This window comes from Agelaius phoeniceus, chromosome 10 (genome assembly GCF_051311805.1).
Source record: "Agelaius phoeniceus isolate bAgePho1 chromosome 10, bAgePho1.hap1, whole genome shotgun sequence".
NCBI lineage: Eukaryota > Metazoa > Chordata > Aves > Passeriformes > Icteridae > Agelaius > Agelaius phoeniceus.
The window spans coordinates 18,348,514-18,369,317 of NC_135274.1; the positions used below are offsets into that span (position 1 = coordinate 18,348,514).

Sequence of the window (20,804 nt, forward strand, 5' to 3'; positions counted from 1 at the left end):
AGTGCCCTCAGAGGCTGCAGAACTTCTTGTACAATTGTCAAGAAAGACATTGAGGTGCTGGACTGTGTCCAGAGAAGGGAAATGGAGCTGGTGACCTGTCTGTAGCACAAGTCTGAGGAGGAGGAGCAGCTGAGGGAGCTGGGATTATTCAGCCTGGAGAAAAGGAGGGACAGGAGGGACCTTATCCCTCTCTACAACTCCCTGAAAGGTGGGTGTAGCCAGGTGGGGATTGGCCTCTTCTCCCAAGGAACAAGTGGCAGGACAGGAGCAAATGGCCTCAGGTTATGCCAGGGATGTTTTAAATTGGACATTAGGAAAAATTTCTGCACTCAAAGATTGCCAAGTCCTGGCACAGGCTGCTCAGGGAAATGGTGGAGTCATCATGCCTGGAGGTAGTTAAAAGATGTGTAGATTTGGCACTTGGCACATGGTTTACTGGTGGACTTGGCAGTGCTCTGGTTATGGTTGGACTCAATAGTCTATGAGGTCTGGTCTTTTCCAACCTAAACAAATCCATAACTCTATAATTAGACAAAAGTAGGGAGACATTTTGTACTGCTCAGATTCTTGGAGTACAGGGCTTTCTTTGATCAGAGGATGGCATTCAAGGAGAATCACTTTGGTCAGCTCTGTGTAAAGCATCCTGTCAAACACATCATAAATACAAAAGACAATTTTATTCCTAATTGACTCCCCTACTGCAGAAGCTCAACCTGGATAAAGACCAACAAAGAGCTAAAATTGATGGAGAATAGCCATAATTATTTTGTTCAATATTTCCTGTTTTTTGCTTTGTCTTTTTTTTGGGTTTTTTTTTGTTTTTTTTTTTTTTTTTTTTTTTTTTTTGGACAGGGGCGGAATGTTGGTATGGGGTTATTTGTTTGTTTGTTTTAATTATCTCAAAGTTTTCTCTTGGCAGTACTTAACAGAAAGGAAAGGAGAGAGGCAGAGCAAATGAAATCAATATTCTCCCTCTAAGCCTCGTGGATGCGATTCCCACATTTCAAACTGTTTAATTACTTTGTTTTTCCAATGTCTGGGTCTGGTGAAATGCCACTATCTCACCTGGAAAAAATGAAAGTTAGTGCAAGACACACAGAAATTTGGGAGCTTCCCTGGTGTACTGCGTTCCCTTTTGTGGGAGAGATTGGAGTACAGAGAAAATTAGGAACTTTTTATCTTGATCAGAAAGCAGAAGAGCACAGTCATGGTGAATAATATCCATGTAATCCAAAAACCACACTGCACAGAGACACTGTGCTCTCCCAAAAGGTCCAAGAAATCTTCTAAGGCCACTGTATTGTAGCATTTCAATCTCACGCTCAACCAGTCCCATGCTGTCGGCAGATGAAGGCACGATGGGCTCCAGCATGCCCCGGGAACCCGGGTGTGTGGAAGGGCAGCTCCTCTCCCAGCTCACAGCCTCTGCTGCCCTCTGCCTGGCGCCTGGAGCTGCTGAAACACCCACACGGGATCTCTGTGCTGAGCAATTCCTGCTTGATCCACCCGAATTAGCCAGCACGCTCCCTGGCAGCTCCTGGTGTTCTGCATGAGGACAGACAGCTTCCCTGAGCTGCAGCATCGCCCCCAACTCACAGGGCAGGACTCGATCCCCAAACCGGGGAGATCCCCAAATTGGGGACATCCCCAAACCAGGGACATCCCCAAAGCAGGGAGTTCCCCAAACTGGGGACATCCCTCAACGGAGAGATCCCCAAACAGGAGAGATCCCCAGACAGGAGAGATCCCCAGACAGGAGAGATCCCTAAACAGGGAAGATCCCCAGATAGGAGAGATCCCCAGACAGGAGAGATCCCTAACCAGGGAGCTCCCACAGAGCAGTGCCCACTTCTGCCAGGACAGGCCAATGCCACAATGATGTCAGAGTGGCAAGCCTGAAATCCCATGTCCCTCAGCCTGCAGGTCCCACAATGGCCAGCATCTCTCTAGGATTTGGTTGCTGCCTGTGAGTGCTGAAACTACTGAAACTCTCAGTATTAGGGGTGGGTGGTGACATCTGTCCCTTCCCAAATCTACCCACAAGCAGGCTAAAGGAAGCTGAGAAACCAGAGTCACCCGCAGTTTGTAGTTGTCAGTCCAACCTGAACTTACAAGGCAGAACCAATGCTCATGTGACTGCAGCATTGATATAAGAACACTTTTTAAAAGTGCTAAAAAAAGTTACTTAAAAAAGAATATAATATAAAACACTCCAATTGTTTTTTTTTTCATTTTCTCTGTAATGCTCCTTAAAACGCAGCTTTGTAGAATAGCATCATCTCATCAGCTGACCACAGAACATATTAATATTACTAGCTCATCTCTAGTCTCATCTGCTGTATCTCATAAACTGTTTGGGGAAAGGGCTGCAATTTTGTTATTGTTATTCCTTTAACACTAGAATCTCACACTGCAGTACAGCAAATAAATAGTTCCTGGAGTGTTTGGCTAAAAATAGCACAGGCTGTGATTTCTTTGCAGATATTAGGAGGAGCTCATAAACTTTTCACTAAGCAAAAGATATCCCAAACTCAGCTGAAATATTACTTCAAATAAACACAGCTCATTGGCATTTTTAGTCTAATTATTTAAATATATTAATACAGTTTAAAATAGCCTGTCTCAGAAATTCCTAATGAAAACTTCCTATTTTTTCCACTAAATCTTTTATTCAAGAATATCCAAAGAAAATACTTTGGTTTAGGACAGCAAACTTGAGTTTGAATTCTATAGCTTTTAGAGGCATTTTGAGTCACTGCAAAACTAAAGTGTATCCTTCTGCTGCAGCTTACTGCTCTGTGGAAACCATAATGATCAAGAAAAAAAATCCCAGAGAAATTTCCCAGGGAAAATTGTAACTCCAGGAAGAGAGGAAGGAGGGAATGATGAGAGATGCTGGAGTACAGTCACTCTCACCTCTTCAGACATTAAAACTACTAAGGAGAACTATCCATGTTATGGCACCTTCACACTTTCACAAAGGCAATAAATCCAATTAAAACTGTCCTACATTTATGTTTCTTTGAATTTAGACAAGTTTGGGAATACCTCTTTCTTACCTTGCTGCAGACATCAGTTTGCACCTGGTGGCATCAAGAAATTAGGCCTTACCCAGGTCTGGTGCTTTTACTGACTATCAAGGTCCTCAAGTAAAAATTGAATGGTACTAGATGCAGGACAGAATCCCATTCAGTGCATCCTTCCAGTTTGACATGGTGCTATTCATATGCATTTCCTGACTTTTCCATCAAGTTTTATCAAACTTCAGATAGCCCACATCTCCACAAAGTTTGTGAGATAGTGTCAAAGCCACATTAAAGATCATTAAATGACATTAACAGCTTCTCTCTTGAAAACAGACCTCTAGCAATGTCATCAAACAGAACTAAGTAACTTTGACATTATTTGGTGAGTACTGACTCTGCTTTCCTTCCAGTGCTTACAATCTGATTATTTGTAGGATATTCTGAGAAGTGCAATCAGGCTGGCTGATTTATTGCACTGCAACTTCTCTTACCTTCTGAAGACAAGGAAATATTTGACCTTTTCCCATCCTCCACAGGTTTTCATAGATAATTGCTAATAGCTCTGAGGTTGATACTGTTCCTCTAAGTGCCCTGGGATGAATCAGCTCAGCCAATTTGAAAATATCATGTTTATCTAGCTATTTTCTAACTTCTCCTTCCTAGCCTTGACAGAAATCTTCCCTGAACACCAGTGGTGTTGAATGCATTGGCCATTTTCATTGACAATAAAAGCCAAAAAAGCCATCAATTTTCCATCTGCCAGAGAGCCTTCTTGATATACTGCTGTTCTGAGAAACCACAATTTTCCTTTTTCTTCATTATACTACTAGAAATACAAAACTTTTTCTTTACCTCTTTTTTTTGCTTTGTGTATAAACTTTAGGTGAAAAGGGTGTCAGATGAGCATCACAGATTCACAAGGCTCTAAGCCTCTCCAAGAGCTACATGAACCCAAATTCTTCAGCTTTGCCTCTGAGCATTTTCTGTATTTTCCTTTTTAGCCAAATCTTCCCCTGTATGCTTGAGCAGGTGCAAGCACCACTACAAAAATGGAGCCTGAGGAAGACATGAGAAACAACATAGAAGCAGTGAAGAATATAAGAGAGAGCAATGAAGGGTGTGTGTGTGAGGAGGTGTCTCCAAGACACCCCTTAAAGCTCAGCAGCCTGATTGGAGCTGACATCACACAGCCAAAGCTGAGAGGGTTGGCACTTCATAAGTGGGAGCTGGGCTTTTCTCAAATCTGCTCTCAGCTTCATTGGCCTTCTGTGGCAGCATCAGCCAGGCTTTGAAAAGGCTTTCAAAAGCTCAAAAAGACCAGGCTTTATTTGAAGATGAGCTAAAGTGACTCACTTCTAAAAAAGATCAGTCAGGAACAGAAATGCAAAGGCTCTGCAAAGCCCAGCTCTCCCATCTTGGTGCTGTGAGCCTCCCTCTCACATCCTGCTGCTGCCATGGCTCACATGCTGGGCTCTCATCCCTTGGACATTTCTGCACAACAGAATAGAAACCACCCATGAGCAGTTCCTGTCACAGACAGGCACCCATAACCTGTCCAATATGAGGTGCAGGGTGTTCTGCTTGTCTCCTCTCACACACCTGCACAAGTGGTTCCTCCCCCTTGTTCTGGGTTGTGCCATTCCCTTGGGTTCAGGCAACTCAACCTGCTCCAGCTGCATTAGGGCTCTCCTGGCCACGATTCCTTCCCAGGCTCCTTTTTGAGCTTCCCTTTTGGAAGGATATCTGGGGAAGCACGTGGCCATCAGGGGTGACAGCATCACAAAGCAGAGATGTTAATGCTTGTAATGCTACTGGTGTTTCCATCATTTCTAAGCAGCAATGACAGCTCCAACATCCCCAAATCACAGTGATTTCAGCTTTTCCTTATCTCCCCATGCACACATGCAAATCCACACTGACTTTGACATCAGTTTCTACCAGGGCACAGTTTTCTGTCACGCAAAATGTCAGGATGTGATCTTCCATATTTCTCTAGTGCTATCCTGCCATTTAATTTAATAACAGCTAAATATCAAGTGGTTACTATTTTGATGCTGTGTTCCATCAGCCATTGAATTAGAAATAATGAGACAAATCTAAAACTGTGATTCATGGTGAACTGCCCAAACCAATCTCAATCACGCAGCGGATGACATGGAGTGATAACTGATTTAACAGATGATCATCTGTTCAGCTGTCCTGTCCTCTCTCACAGAAACAGGAACATTAATGAAGGACAAGTTCACTTATGCTTTACAAGACTTTCCCAAACAATATAAATACTTAACTAGGAACCAATTTTTTCTTTTCCACTAATTATAGTATTTTTAATTGCATTTGACCAGTATTTGTGTATATGGCAACCCTTTGTGGCTTCAGGAAGCTGAGCTGCTGAGGGGTTTAAAAAGTATCTTTGGCATTTTCCATGAACATTTTTCAGTTTACCATCATCTCAAACCAAAGCAGGTTCCTTACCCAAACTGTCCCTTGGGAAGTTCCTTGCACCTGGTTTAGCAGCTGCCCATTGCTGATCCTAAAAGGAGTCAGGCATGGGAGTAAATAGTTGCCCTTCTGGAAAAGATTTTCCAAAAACTGACTTGTCAGACTTTTAAAATGCTGAAAGTGTGTGCCCCAAAAGAAATCTTCTCTCTGTATCTTCCCTCTTCACCAGGTTTCAGTTGCACCTTTTCACTGCTGGACTCATGTATTCTCTGCCAGGTTTAAAAATGCCTTACACATATTCTGCTGCGTCAAATCTAGAAATTCTCAGTAAGCTGTAAGTCATCTATAAATAAAATCAGTTGTTAATTTTTCCTTCATATCTTTTATTAGTGACCATCAACAAAAAGTTGACTGAAATGTTGCTATTGACGATAGTGACATCAAGAGGCAGAATTTTCCAGGTATGTTTTTCCAGTTTGCTTTTGGAAACAGTATAATGAATTAATTCGTTATCAGAAATAATGAATTAATTTTTGAAGTCTGGCAGTCAATTTTGTCATTTGCTCTCAGATTTATACTTGCAAAGCCAGACAGCAACTGCAAGATGCCTTTATGGCTGAGAATGATGGGGTCCTACAGATCAAAACAATTTTTACCACAAAAAAAGATCATGAGCAGGTAACAGGTTCTAAATAAAATTACCTACTGTATACAAAAGATGGCTTTTAAACTAGAAATTCAAATCCAGTACAAAAAGCATTATATGGTCTCAAGAGACGTGTTCAGAAAAATCAGAAAGATATTTCATAGATGGTTCTGTGACACAGTGCACATGTCCAGCCTAGCGTGGGATGGCACAGAGCCTGTAGGGGTGGGGCTGCAGAGTGCCCCCCATGACGGGCTCCGTGCAGACCCGGGTCACTCCCTCGGGGAGGCGGAAGGTGAACGCCCGCAGCAGGCTGGCAAAGAAAATGAACAGCTCGGTCCTGGCCAAGTGCTCCCCCAAACACACCCGGTGCCCTGCAGAGGCAAGAGAGGACAGTGAGTGAACAAACCTGACCCCAACAGCAACTGTTTTCATCCTCACACAGTGCAAAGGTATTTTTGCCAAGCCCAGAATTTCTGTTGGACTTGGAGCAAGCAAGGACACAAAGCTTCATGTATTTCTTCCTTCAAAGAATTTTATCTTCAGCTTCAAAGAATTTTATCCATGTAACCCTTCTGCTCCCTTCAATTACCTCAAAAGCCTCATCTTCATTTGACTGACAACTTTAAAGGAATTCATTCACCATGTAAATGAAGAATAAGGACCTGCTTTTCCTGGGAGATGTCATGTTCTAGTTTTGAATGCATAAAGAATCAAGAGGATTGCTTGAAAGTGCTTTCCATACATATGTCTTTTACAAAATGAGTGCCTGAAATCAATAGCCACAATCATTAGCAGAGAATGTTCTTCCAAAAATAGGGCAAGTAAGATATCTGTGTTTGTCAGGACACCTCTGATTTTCCATGTTATTATTTGTTCAGTAGAACACGTTACTGAAAATAATCATGTTGATTTAAGCACTTTTGTTTTCCAAAGAAAGGTTTAGAATAGACAAGCAGTAGGTTTTTAATAGACATCTTCATTCCACAGCCCCAATCCAAACTGATGATGTTTGTGCTGTAGCCCACTTACCTATGGAGAATGGTAAAAAGGCTTCTTGGGCCACAAAGTTTCCATCCTTATCTAAGAAGTGACCAGGGTTGAACTGTCGAGGTGTTTCCCACTGCTCGGGGTCATACAAAGATGAAGCAATATTTGGAAGAACTATGGTGCCCTGAAAGGAGGAAAACATTCATTCTGTTACTTGTTGACATTCAGACCGTGACCCAAAGGCATCCAGCCCCCCTTCTGTTGAGGAGAACGCCCTGGCACAAACAGATTTTAATCCACACCATGCTCTAATGGTGCAGGAAAAGTCTGTAGCCACTGAGAAGCTGTGTCTGTACCTTTCTGAGGGGAAAGCCAAGCAAGGTTGTGTCCCTCACACACACCCTGGGCATGCCCACTGAAATGATGTTGCTGAAGCGTTGGATCTCATGAATCACAGCGTTTGTGTAGGGCAGCTCTCTCCGATCCTCATAGCAGATTACCTTGGAGGGACCCAGAACAGCATCCAGCTCCTTCTGCACCTTCTCTGTGGAAAATATTCCGTTTCAGGCAGAACAACATATCAAGTACTTTCAGTGATTTCATTTTCAAAGACATTTTCAACATAGAACTATGAAAACAACATTACAATTAATTTAGAAAAGTAAGTTCTTCTGAAGAAAAATAAAGCAGCAGGATGTTCCAACAGCTTAAACATATGAGAACTCTGCTTCTGGGTCTGAAGTTATTTGATCATAGATTAAAAAAAGACATTTGCTGCTCAAAAATTTAAAACTAAATGTTGCCTTACTACCAAAAATCCAAGAGATAACAGATTTCTCTTTGGGTTTTCTTTTGCCTAGGTGCCTCAAACACCTGCAGCCTGTTAGAACATTAGGCTCACAGCTCTCTGAAATTTATGCCAGGCGAGTCTGAGCCTTAAAAGCCTAATTCCTGTTAAAAGGACATTGTTCTTACACAGGGCATCTGTTAAGTGAAGCAATGCCAACTAGAACAAGGTCCAAATACTATTTTAAAAAAATGGATCTATTGTTTGGCATCTGCCTTTTAATCAAGAACAGCGTGTTTTAAATTACTTATTGCATGGGAGTCTTGGGGGCATTAACAAAAATAAAACCTTTGATATATAAACTTCAAGAGAGGCAGTATACACCTAATAAAAATACCTTAGATTTTTAATAAATGATCCTGTCTTTTTTCAGGCTTTTTGGAGCAACAGTGAAATGCAGGGAAATCCATTCTGCATTGATCAGTCTGTGCCCATTCACATCAAGTGTGCCCTGTGACTGCCAGCAGCCCTTCATTAAACTGACAACAGAGATTTAAGCACCTCACAGAATTTAAAATGTATATTCAAAAATATTTTTAAGTTAACTTTCTTCTATGAAGAACTATCTTGCAGAAGAACTTGAGAATCCATGTAGTTTGAAGTAATCAGTCACTGCATCATATAAACATACATTTCTATTCCTGATTCAGGAAAGAGGCACAAGGCCAAATTTCTCCTTATGGTACAGAGTGGAACACTGTCACTGGATGTCAACACAGGAAAAGTATGAATGGGTTCAAAAAGGAGGCACCAATTAATTAAATGAGGACAGACATACTGGTGTCAGCTCATTCTGAGAGTCCTGATGCAATGTATTTCTCAAGAAGCTCAGGAAGAATCACTCTGCACATGCTCTGCTTTCCCAAATATGTGCAATATTTAGCTAAATAAAATTATACAGGTGAGTCAGTGCTTTCATAACCTTAATTAGAGTAAGCGATAACAAAACATGTGATAACATGAGATTAAGCAGAATTTCTTGTCTGACAGCTACAAATTGACCAAGTTTTTCTTATCTTCATCTCTTTCATCCATTTAAAATCCTGTTCTCCTCTGGGTACTTGCACATATTCTGCAACCTAACTGTGAGATTTCTGTTTTCCAACATAAGACATGTTTCTTCCTTTGGTTTTCATTCAATGCTCTATTAAAGGGATTGGTAGTTATTTTAGACTTAAAACTAGACTTAAAAGCAAATTTCTTAAATACACATAGAGGTAACAGAGGAGCCATCTGTTTCCTCTCCTGACTAGAATAATTTCTGTTACAAGAAACTCAAATACATCACAGAGTTAATTTAATCCCTGGATCTGCTAATGCTGCCTAGGGCAGACCTACAAGTACAAAAAGGTACATGTGCCACTAGACACATATCAGTATCTAGGAATAATCTCTGATCCATGAGAATGTTAGGGAAATTATTTTTTCTATTGCATGGGAGATGTCTGTGATGGGCTTATCTATTCACCTTGGATGTCTGGATTTGCCACCATATAGAGAAGGCCCCAGTTCAAAGTGGTGCTTGATGTCTCTGATCCACCCAAGAAAAGGTCGTTTATAGAATAAACCATGTTGTCTTCATTGTATGTTGACCTGGGTTCATCTTTGGACTGCAAATGACAAGAAAAGTTAGAGGCTTATACATGAAAGTTAGAAAAAACAGAATTGGATTAAATGTGATTTCATAACTGGTTCCAAGCTGCAGTGTCTTCTCCTTATAGGACGATATAGAAAGACTGCTAAGGAACATTAGACACCACAGATGGCTATCAACACAAAAATTAACCTTTCACAAACAGAAAAGCCTTGTTTTTTCCACTCTTAATCACGAAGCGAAATTGTGTTCTTTTGTTCTTTAAAAAAAAAAACAAACAATTATTGGCTTCATGTCACAGTTCGTCACTCAGTTGTTCTACCAAGCAATACAGTGGCCAGACAGTAAACGCTGGGCTGAGTAAAGTTCTTAACCTGTGGCATTCAGGTTTCTTCACCTAAGGGCACAATGACTCACGTACAGCTGCTCTGGGGTTTTACAGTTTTCAATTAGGAGTGTGAGGATGTGTATGTATACACTGAAGTTATAAATAAACATGGTTATGGTTTGGGGGAATTCATTGTCTATATTTACAGAGGTTTTGCTCAAGGGTGTTGAACATTCTCTTGCCAGTGGAGCAATTGAAAAGAAGGAGAGATGCTTCTCCCTGCTGTAATACCATCTAATCTTTTTTTATTGCCCCTGTTCACCTATTACAGACAGTTCAATTTTTTTAATAAACAAACTTGGATGATTTCCACCCAGCAGAGTCCCAGAAGAGCTCACTGAAACAATTTCTGGTACACTGATGTTCAAGTCTCATAAATTCCTAGAACAGCAATGAAAAGCTTTAGAAATAGTCAAATGCTTTGGAAGGCCAGGTGTGTTACTGTGCTGATATTAAAAAATTAAAACAAGAGGATTCAATGAGCTAGAAGCCATTTAGGCTGACATCCACACTATACATAAGAATATAGCAGCTGCTGTGGGAATTGATCAATAAATAATTATCAGGGGAGGTAGGTGAGTGCTGCAGCCCAACAGGTTGTGGCTGCCTCTGTTGCTGCTACCAGCACATGAGAGTGGTGAAAGGGACACTGAATGGAAAGGATTGCAAGGTGCTGTAGCATATCAATGATCAGAAAGGATTTAGGAAGATCACATTTGGAGTCACATTACCATACCTAGAAGGGCAAGAGATTGTGATGATTCAGACTGGTTGTGAGGATTCAATGGTCCATGTTGACCTACTCCCCCATGACTGTATCATTGGGCAGAAAAAAACTTACTTTTTCAATGTGATCCAGGTAGAAGTCAATGAAATCCTGCAGCTCCTCTGGTGCCCCACGCTCTGTGTGCATTCGGATCTCTCTCCGTGTAAAGTTGCTCAGGACATCATAACAAGCCAAGGCCTTCTTGTGAGGCCCAGGGAGGCGGCTCATCAGCCAGGGGAAGATTTCATAGAGCTGTGGGAGTGACACACAAGAGGTCCTGCAAAGTCTCTATCATGAGAAAATGCACTAGGGAGGCCTGCTACAAAGAGAGGTAACATTCATGTTAGCTTAGGATTAGGGTCTCATGAGCAAAATATCCTGACAAAGACTGTGCTTGGTCTTTCAAGCTGTGAAAAGTAAACTGTGTAATTTCCAGTTTTGATGGTAAGATTCAGCGTTCCACAGGGTTTCAGCTCAATCACAAGCCAAATTAGAATTACTGTAACTAGAATGAATGGTATTCACCTATGCAGTTATTCATATCTTCAATTGCTGTGAACTGCATTCAGGCATTTTAAAAGTGAGCTCCTGCCCTCCAGTGGAGAATACCGGGAAGGGAGAAGCAAAAGTTGGAAACTCCTCACCAGGTTGCTTGCCAAAGCAAGGACTGGCTCCCGGTGGCTGCTTTATAGGCTGGGTAACCCCCAAAGTACTCTCTACAAATTGACTTCTCCAGGTTCCTCCATGAAATTTCAAATATCTGAAACCCAGAAAATCTAAGGAACCTGACAATTTTGAAAACTCTCCTCTAGAAAGAGAGACAAGGTTAGGTGGCACAGCTAGATTATTTTTTCCTTCTGTTTTACCATTTGGGAAAAGCTGGCCTAAGAAATACCTGATTTCGACCTATTCTGATAGCTAGAAAGTTAATTCTGGTTTCCAGCCTACATTTATGCCTGGGTAATCTGTCTATTCTTGTATCTCCAAGATACAACGTTCTCTTAATAGGTCTTTTTCTGCTCAAAATATAATTCCATTGTTTATTTAACAGCAGAATTTTTATCCTTTCTCAGCCTTCATTTTGCTGAGCTCTTCTTGTACTGTTTTAATCACACTACAGAAAGCACACTATTAGGTGTTCACTGGAGTGTGGTTGATTTAGATAGACTGTACTTGTATGTTCTTGGGAAATCAGTTCTTATTGTCAGACATCCAATTATCCATTAATGATTGCCTCATCACAAAAAAAAAGGTACTTGTCCAGTCCTTGGTAAATTCACTTAGAAACTTCATATCCTTTCTGGTTAGCTCCATCTCTGGTAGTTTTTTATTTGCAAAATATGTTCAGAAGCCTTAGACACAACTGTGGTCTGACTAATCACATAAAGTTGCCAAGATTACAGGCATTCCTACTCTCAAATGTCTGCCCTCTCCCCCACTATGGCACTCTAACTGTAAGTGGAATTTAGCTGTCTGTTCAAGACAGGAACTGCATCCATCCACCTTCCTGGGCTCCTGCCAAAACTCCTCCTCCATTTATGGAGGGGCCCAATCCACACTGTTCCCCTGTCAGTATGAGATCCACATAAGAAACGGGGATGTGGATGCAGCAATATCCACTTTTTTGCATAACATTTTTTACTCATGACATCTGGGAGGTGTGGAGATGGTGGCCATCCCTCTGGAACGGTTTGAACTCCTGTTCTTATTTCCCCAACAGTATCTTAATCACTGGACTAAATCAAATCAAAGCCAGAATGGGAAGCAGAGAAGAAAGGGAGGTATGTTCTCCGTCCTAAAAGCAGGTGTCACCTGGCATCACTACACTCAACTTACAGGACCAAAGCTAAACTAAGCAAGAGGGAACTTGAGCATAACTCAGTGAGAAGAATGTTCCATGGGATATGGGGAGACATCTGTATTACAGGAATTGTTAATGTATTCTATGTTAAAAAGGTACTCGTAAGATGTATGGGACAACTTCAGCAGGGGAACCAGAACCAGAACTCCCAGGAAATTTTTAGTTACTTTTGTGCAAAGTAAGCTTCTAGTGTCAGATGGATCATTGACTCCCAGATTGTTTGATTGCCAAGCTTGCAGTTATATTTGCTGTCTTAGCATTTCCTGCCTTCTGCTGCCTGTGCCTGGAGCTGCTCCTCACTCAGGGTGAAGGTGTAGAAGTTCTCTGGGAAGTCTTCAAGTCTGTGTCTTCCAGGAGAAATGGAGATAAGTAGCCACAGGCAAAACACTTTGGTATTTGACTCATTCCTCTCCCTGTTAACTGGATAAAAAATAGTGTCTTAACTCAGCACATGAGTCAGACTCTCAGACCTGACATTTAATATTTAGGAATCATGGTGTCCAACACAGGAACCTGTGGTGTGCAGGGGTTGAGAAACCGAGTAACAAACATGACCCAGGAGCAGTCCATGAACCTGTGCCCGACTACAAAGATTTAGGGGCAAACTATCACAGTAACCCAGCACAGGAGAATGAACACAAATGCCCGAGGCTGGCGTATAGAGCTTCACCATCCCACTGTGAGAGAGTTCACTGCCCAGTAAAACTGCATGGGGCCTCACTCACAAATTCTAAAACTTTGCCTGATAGCTCTCGAATCTGCATTTCTCACTCTCTGTCTTGCTCAGAAAAACATAACAGATCATTCACTTACATGATGAATAAAGCTGCCCCCAAACTTGAAGAGATGTTCTGTAGCTTTGATCAGATCATGAAAGGCCTCATCCTCTCTGGAGAAACGATGTCCAAACACGACAGCACAAATTACATTTGAGACAGAATGGACAAGAGGGAAAGCAGGATTCACAGGTTTCCCTGCAACCATAATAATAAATAATAAATGTCACTGTTAATGTCTCCTGCTTTAGTGAAATGTGAGAATCCTCTGAGTTCTCCACAGAACTCTCAAGAAGGCATTGCATTTCACAGAGAAGCAGCAATATTTTTTCAAAACTGTAGTATCAAACTGATTCCTCACAATCATGTTGCAATCCTGTAAGCCCAGAGCAAATTTAGAGGTAAAGGAAAAAAAATTCTATGCAAATTTGCTTTCTGGCAAAATCAGAGTATGTCTTAAGCATGGGAATGACTGAGAACACTGTGGACAAAGGGAACCTGGGGGTAGAAGGGCACGAAGAGAGGCAGCTTTATTCAGCAAGGGCACAGAGGCATGCAAAGCTATTGTGCTTTGCCTGACCTTGCTAGAGACATACAACCTCTAGTAAGATAAAATGTTGTAAACTCTTTTCAACCAATTGTGTCAACAGTATAATAATGAATTTTAAAGCAGATATTTGAAACGTAATCCTAAGAAAACTATTTTGTGATTATGGAATATATGGCCATAAAAAACTCTATTTGTGTATGTATTGATGCAACTGCCCAACACCCAAGGCACAATTCTGGTTAGTAACTTACTGTTCTGGGGTTTTTTCCTTGCACACATGGTTACATCTCAATCTCTCCTAGCTGTTAAACCATGGGATTGGGCTCAATCTAATTATTTTTAATTTATACAATACTAGCCACAGCATGTCCTGATTTATTGTGCCCTTGCATAATGATTGGGAAATCCTACTCACATGATCCAACTGGGTTGATCAGGGTAGAATCTTGTAATGAAGACAAGATTCTAGTCAGTGCTTTACAGAGTGTGTGCAAATGGCATTACAGGACTTAATTCATCAGCATTGATTTTGTCTCTCTATGCATCAGCACCATAAAAGAGCCAAAAATGTTCCCTTGAGGCAAAGACCAACGTCATCCTGGGCTGCATTAGGAAATTAAGTGGTGGCAGGCCAAGGGAGGTGATCCTTCCCCTCTGATCAGCACTGGCAAGACCCAGCTGAAGTTCTGGGTCCAGCTCTGGACTCCCCAGTATGAGGGACATCAGTGTATTAGAAAAAGTTGAGCAAAGGGCCACAAGGACAATTAAGGAATTGAAGCATCTGGCATGAGAGAGGCTGAGAGAGATGGACTATTTAGTCTGGAGAAGGGAAGACATAGGGAGCTATCTAAATATGTATAAATACATGGTGGAGGGATATAAAGAACATAGAACCAAACTTTTCTTAGTGGTATCAAGTGGGGCAACAGGAAAAAATGTAAATACATTAAATTCTACATAAACACAAGAAATGTTTTTACTATAGCTCTCACTGAACAGTGAAACTGGTTACACAGAGAGGTGGTGAAGTCTTATTGCTGCAGATATTTACAACTCAGCCATAAGAAACCTGCTCAGATTGACCCTTCTATGAGTAGGGGTTAGGTTAGACCATCTTCAGAGATTCCTTTCCACTTGGAGTGCTCCATAATGTAAATAATCAATGAGCTCCAGTTTTTCTTCTCAATTTTAGTAGTTTTATAAATAATTTTGAGCAAGAATAGTCTCCTTGAAAACACAAGATGGACTGGTGGCTTTGCATTTTCAGTCCATTCCATTCCACGCAGACAGTGTCAGACCCTGCACATTCCCTTGTGGAACAAAATCTGCCCTCAGTTTCAGGACAGGACAGAGAAATTCATACACTAAAGACATCAGAATAATGGCAAAAATGTATTGATATTTATTGCAGAAATACCTTTCATACTTGCAAAGAAGTCTACCAGGTAGTGAGCTTCTTCTTGCACTCGGTACTCCAGACCTCTCTTCCCCAGACCAAGGTTGCGTAAAGTCCTCAGAGCAAACCTCCTCTGCTGCTTCCAGGTGTGACCAGTTGCCAACATAATTCCTGCATCATTAAAGGAAGAGCTCCTTATCATGCTAATATTAATCATAGACAAAGACTACATCAAAGGATTTACTAAGCCGGAGAACATAATTAAACTGTTGCCTTGCCTGTGAACACAAAGGCACCAAGGAACAGCTGTGACCTGTAATCATGTTGGTAAGGCTCAAATGGGCAAACTCAGCTGGGTGTAAGATGATTTGCAGGATTAAGTTTGATCCCAGACAATCAAATATCTCAGGATATCTCAGCTGCTTCTTTAGGTGCTCTTTGCAGTGCTTGTCTCACACTTTCTGCTATGCCTGAAGCTCACCTGAATCAGGGTGATGATTCTCATGAAGGGAAAATGGGAAAGAATCAGAAGACAGTCCACAGTCAGAGAGAAAAGATCCTGTCTGTAGGGCAGGAAAGTTTAGTATTTAGGCTTTGTAATAGACTTTGGAAATTTCTAGTGTGGTTGGTGGTATGAAACCTACAGCAAGGCTGAAACAGAAGCACACTGAATTTCTAGGTGCAACTGTGCCAGCAGGAAAATATTCCCAAAAGGAAGGGAATGGGAAGAAGATCCCACTGTCAAACTCACTCTTCATGGAAAAATGTCATAGTGGGAGGCAGCTTGTCCAGGACAAGGAATTGGGTTGTGTCCTGCTTTTCCTCCATTTCTCTGCAACACAACTTACCATTGCCTCATCTCATCACCTCTGAATCTGCCCCAGTGAGCATTCCATAGAAGACATTATGAATCCTTTTCCTCTTGCTAGTATTTTCCTCCTGTGACTCTCAAAAAGCTGTTTCCTCTCTGTACCTTGCAGTTCACCCAGCAGTCATTCCTCACAGACAAACCCTACCTCTGTGCTACCTCTGAAGGTGGTCACAAGCTACAAAAGATACTGCAATCTGTGAAATGCACTATTTATGCCTGGAAATTCTCACCTTTTCCTTTGGCCATTGCTCTGAAGAAAGGGGACACCAGCCTGCCAGAAACATCTTCGGGGTGTGTGGTCATACCATCCTTCACTGCTTGAAATCCATTCAGTATAACCACTGGGGCCCACCCAAACCATAAAGTGAAGATGTTGCCATGAATTTTTGCCAGCTAGAGATGGGAAAGAAGCCAGGAAAGCACAGATGAAATCCCACACACTGCAAACAGAGGCTGAACCTGTTCTTGCACTGATTACAGGACCAGCCCTAAGGTGGAGTGATGTTTTCCATCTTTCCCACCAGACTACAATTATCAATGAGAAAGAATGAATGACTTTTCCCACATTCACTGTTGGAAACACCTGTGTATTTCCACTTTTGAGAGCCACATGCCTATGTCAAGAAGCATTAAGTACCTTTTGTTACTGTATATAAGCCAAGGCTCAGTTCACAATCATTCATGGCATAAAGGGTATTTTCTATTTATTAATTTATTTCAAGAGGATTTCTATCATCTGTAAAAGTAAAGTAGCACAAAAGAACACAGAACTGTCAGAGGAGTAATTAGCTTAGAGACTGGACTTTCTTCTTTCCTCCCATCAGTTTTTGATCCTGTCAATACAAACAAGCTGATACACACAGAGTGCAGGGAAGAATATATTTACTGCTTGAGCTAGAGAGTGCCAGTGCTCAGAAAGCTACAAATCCATGCTGTGAAAGTAATTTTTTTAAAGTATTTTTTCCCTAATTCCAAATCTGATACATAATCCCTAAAGATATTTAATCCTAAATTTTATCAATTTTCACATGAATTCGTATAATTTAGTGGCAAGGGGTGATAGAAAGATATCAAGTTTCACATGAAAATCAGTGTTTAAAAGGTGTAGGTTTAAACACCAGAATGGCCTTCACACATTCAGAAACTCCAATACCAGGTTTCTTAGCTTGGTAAACTACTTTACACTGCAATATCTTTTTCTTATTTTGCACACCAAACCAGCAGTTCTGAACCAAATAAAGTGTGATATCACAGTGGCCAGTCAACAGTTACAGTACCAGCAATGAGGTTTTGGGAGAGAATGTTTTCACATAGCAAGCAACATGAGAAAGGAGAAATCACAAAGACTTTTAGACAATTAGGAGTATCTGAAAATAAGTACCTGCATGAGAAGATCACGATTAAACTGAAAGTTCAGCTGTATCAGTGTCCCAAGAACTGGGAGAGGGACTGGTCCAGGAGGAAACCGTCTCCGCACTCGCTGCAACTTTAAAAACTGCGTAATTAGAAGAAATACAGCCACTGCCACAAGAGCTTCACTTATGCTCAACATTTTAGAGTCTGCCTTTACCAGCTTGCCTTTATTCAAAATTGTCTTTTGAAGATGTTAAGGTTGGTTGCTAAACCAGTTTTTTCATAAGAGCTTGAATTCACATAATAAATATTCCCCGCCTCCAACCCTACCTCTTTATTATCAACCACTCCTTTTTGTTCCACTCATTACATTCTCGTGCTTCAGCATATTAATAGGTGCACACCTTTCTTCTTCTTCTTCTCATCCAGATTATACTTATTCAGTATGGATCACAGGATTTGTAGGAATAGTATCTTAAAAGACTAGGGCCAAGATTTTCCAGGCAATGGAGATGCACGTAAATTCCCTATCTAGTTTTTCTGAGCCAATTTTGACTGGTATGTGCTCCTACAAATACTCCTGGAATGCTTTTAGAAAAGTAATAGCCATACATACAAATTAAGCAGGCAAATGTAAGTGGATATTAAATCTTGGAGTTTTTAAATTGGTTTGTATATATTCCATGTACATGTTATATCTAGTAATGGCAAGGCTGATAGACGTTAAAAGCCCACATTTATCTTAAGATACATATACAACTATCTAATGCTTAATACAAAAAGCAAAATTTGTTACACTCTTGAATGCAATTGAAGACATAACTGGATTAATGTATGATCTCACTTTTCTCCCTAACATGTTAGCACTAGGAAAACTCACAGAGGGTTTTGCCTGCTTCTGCATTTCCCCATTCAGTCTTGACATAAGGTGGGTACCCTTTATGATTTGAGAAATCATCAGAAAGTATGTGAGAAAAATAATGCATATTCATGGAGAAAGTACCTCTAGTGTTAAATATACAGATTTAAAAGAAAAAAGAAAAAAAAACAACATGGGAAAAACCTAGTAGGGATCTTGAGCTACTGCCAGAATGAAGGGCCTCAGCAAGAACTAGTCATGACATGAGTGTGGATCCTTGGTAACTTGAAAACAGAGTCTGTAGCCAAGGCTCTTTGCCAAGCCTCAGCACTGGCAGGAACCACAAAAACAGCACCAGGGGAGTTCACTGGCTGAAATCAGACCATGGAAACCTCACAAGAGGGGTTCTGGGGACCACATGACCATGACCATTGCAGTCCCCTCTTATGGATCCAGACTGAAATGCTTCCCTCTCAAAATTGCCCATCCCTTGAGAGCAAAGCACTTGTAAAAGAAACATGTTTTCACTAATCTTCTGAGAAAACTGCCAAGACTTGTGCACCAGCTCACTTCTTGCAAGCTGACTTTGGGACAAAAACTATTTCCAGATTTTGTGTCTCTGGAGCACAGAAGACCCTTACCCAGAAAGAACAGCCTGGAGTCTGCCAGCACACAGTTTACAAACCTCCAGATCAATTAGCCTTCATTACCACTAATGCATAACTGATTAATGTGTACTAACCAAGGGATGTTTATAGGTTTCCATAAAGGCTTTGTTTGTGTACACTAAAAAGGTGGTTTTTCAATACAATAATTTCTAATTTATCTCTCTCCTTCAACAGGAAACGAAAAATTCTCTTTAAAAAGAAATTAGTTAAGTTTTACCTTCTCTGGCTCCAGTGTAATATCACAAACTCTCCTTCAAATTCCCCAATTTATCAGAACTTTCAATTTTGAATCAATATAATACATTCACTTTTCTTTTAGATAATAGAAAATTTCCCATCTAAATAATTTTTCATCAGAAAAAGTCATTTTGTCCACTGGAATTTAAGCCCCAGTGCCTTCACCCCACAAGGGCTGCAGTCTCACACCTTTAACCAGTATTCAGCTGGAGCCAGCCTAGAATACAGTTGTCTGGAATACACTGGAAAAGGAAGATGACTGTGGGTCGGTTCAGATCTGAGGCATGGGATTTATCTTACTTTATTTGATGGAAAATGTATTTATGAGATAGCCAAGGCTCCATTTTCTTAATAATTAATAAATGCAGCCAGCATTTCTTCAGCACTATCTACCAGCTATTCTTTAGGATTAATGATTTTGAACTTGCCAAAGGCAAGCAATTGATGCCTCCCCCTCCTGGATCCAGATGGATACAAATGAGTTGTTCTCTTACCAGTGTGGAGCTACTGCCAGGGGGATGTCTGTAGGTCCAGCTTGAGGGGACTTCATATCAACCACCTACATGCCAGGACACGGGTAGAACAATCCCATAAAGGTAATCCTGTGGGGGAAGAAACTGCCAACCCAGGTTTCATCCTGTATGCACATCCCTGCCTGTTAGACTGGGGTGCTTTAAAACACAAGGTGGGCAGAGGCACCTGAAACAAATACAGCTGTGATGATGATGTCATTCCTGGAGATGGCACCATCAGATAATCAGAGTATAAAAATAATCCTTCCTGTCTTGGCATGCAGTGTCCAATTTGTACCTCATACAAGAAGAATGTATCCCAATGCCATAAAAGAATATCCCTTGTTAACTGCCAGTAAGCAAACCATAAAACCTCCACTTCTGCCAAGTCCTTAGGTACTTGATTCATAAAGGCTTCCAGAATTCTTCAGTAGTGCCAAATCTGCTCTTGGTCATGCTGTGCTAAGTGAAGTCATCTAACTGTGATAAAGAATCCATTTTAAAAAATGAAAGAATAAATTAAGCTGAATAAATTTTTGGAGGATCTGGAGCAATCATCACAAGTAAACTACCTGGCATGAAGTTCCCATGTCGCTGGCAACCAATGGGCCCATAAAAAAGGATAAATTATCAACACTCTGTGACTGCTCACTGTTATCATTTGTCTTCCAGTCCTTGCTCTTTGCTTGTGATATGAAAAGCTCTCCACAACTGCCTGATGAAGTCACTCTTCTATTTTCATCAGAAGGGTTGAAATGCTATCTGGTTTAGTGGGTGAAACCCTGAACTGTCTTCCCAAGTGACAATGACAGAGTTGTAAACAACAGGTTTGGTCAACAGCAAACCATATCAGTCTAAGGGAATGTGTTATCACAGATCATACTGTCTGCCTCTAGAAAGCTTCCTCCAAGAGCTTCTTTTACCTCCTGCACCCACTAATATCCTGAGACAGACTGGAAGACCTCTAAGCCTATCTCCACAAATGCAACTGTGGCTTATGAGAAGAAATCTTTATTCATGAG

At 41.0% G+C, this 20,804-nt stretch overlaps 1 protein-coding gene across 2 annotated transcripts; it reads right to left on the minus strand.

Annotated features, from left to right (window-relative positions):
* Positions 1 to 5,851: 5,851 nt before the first annotated feature.
* LOC129124251 (cytochrome P450 2J4-like) lies at positions 5,852 to 20,802 on the minus strand. Of its 2 annotated transcripts, XM_077184044.1 has the most exons (10): positions 19,765 to 20,802; positions 17,535 to 17,639; positions 16,384 to 16,546; positions 15,304 to 15,453; positions 13,374 to 13,534; positions 10,775 to 10,951; positions 9,420 to 9,561; positions 7,461 to 7,648; positions 7,147 to 7,288; positions 5,852 to 6,488 (listed from the first exon to the last, which is right to left on the minus strand). In XM_077184044.1, the coding sequence occupies exons 2-10, from the start codon at positions 17,538 to 17,540 to the stop codon at positions 6,310 to 6,312; spliced, it is 1,308 nt and encodes a 435-aa protein (XP_077040159.1). In that variant the 5' UTR covers positions 17,541 to 17,639; positions 19,765 to 20,802; the 3' UTR covers positions 5,852 to 6,309. The 2 variants fall into 2 exon arrangements, with proteins under 2 accessions (XP_077040159.1, XP_054495084.2); XM_054639109.2 differs by lacking the exon at positions 19,765 to 20,802 and having other exon boundaries at positions 17,535 to 17,705.
* Positions 20,803 to 20,804: the final 2 nt, after the last annotated feature.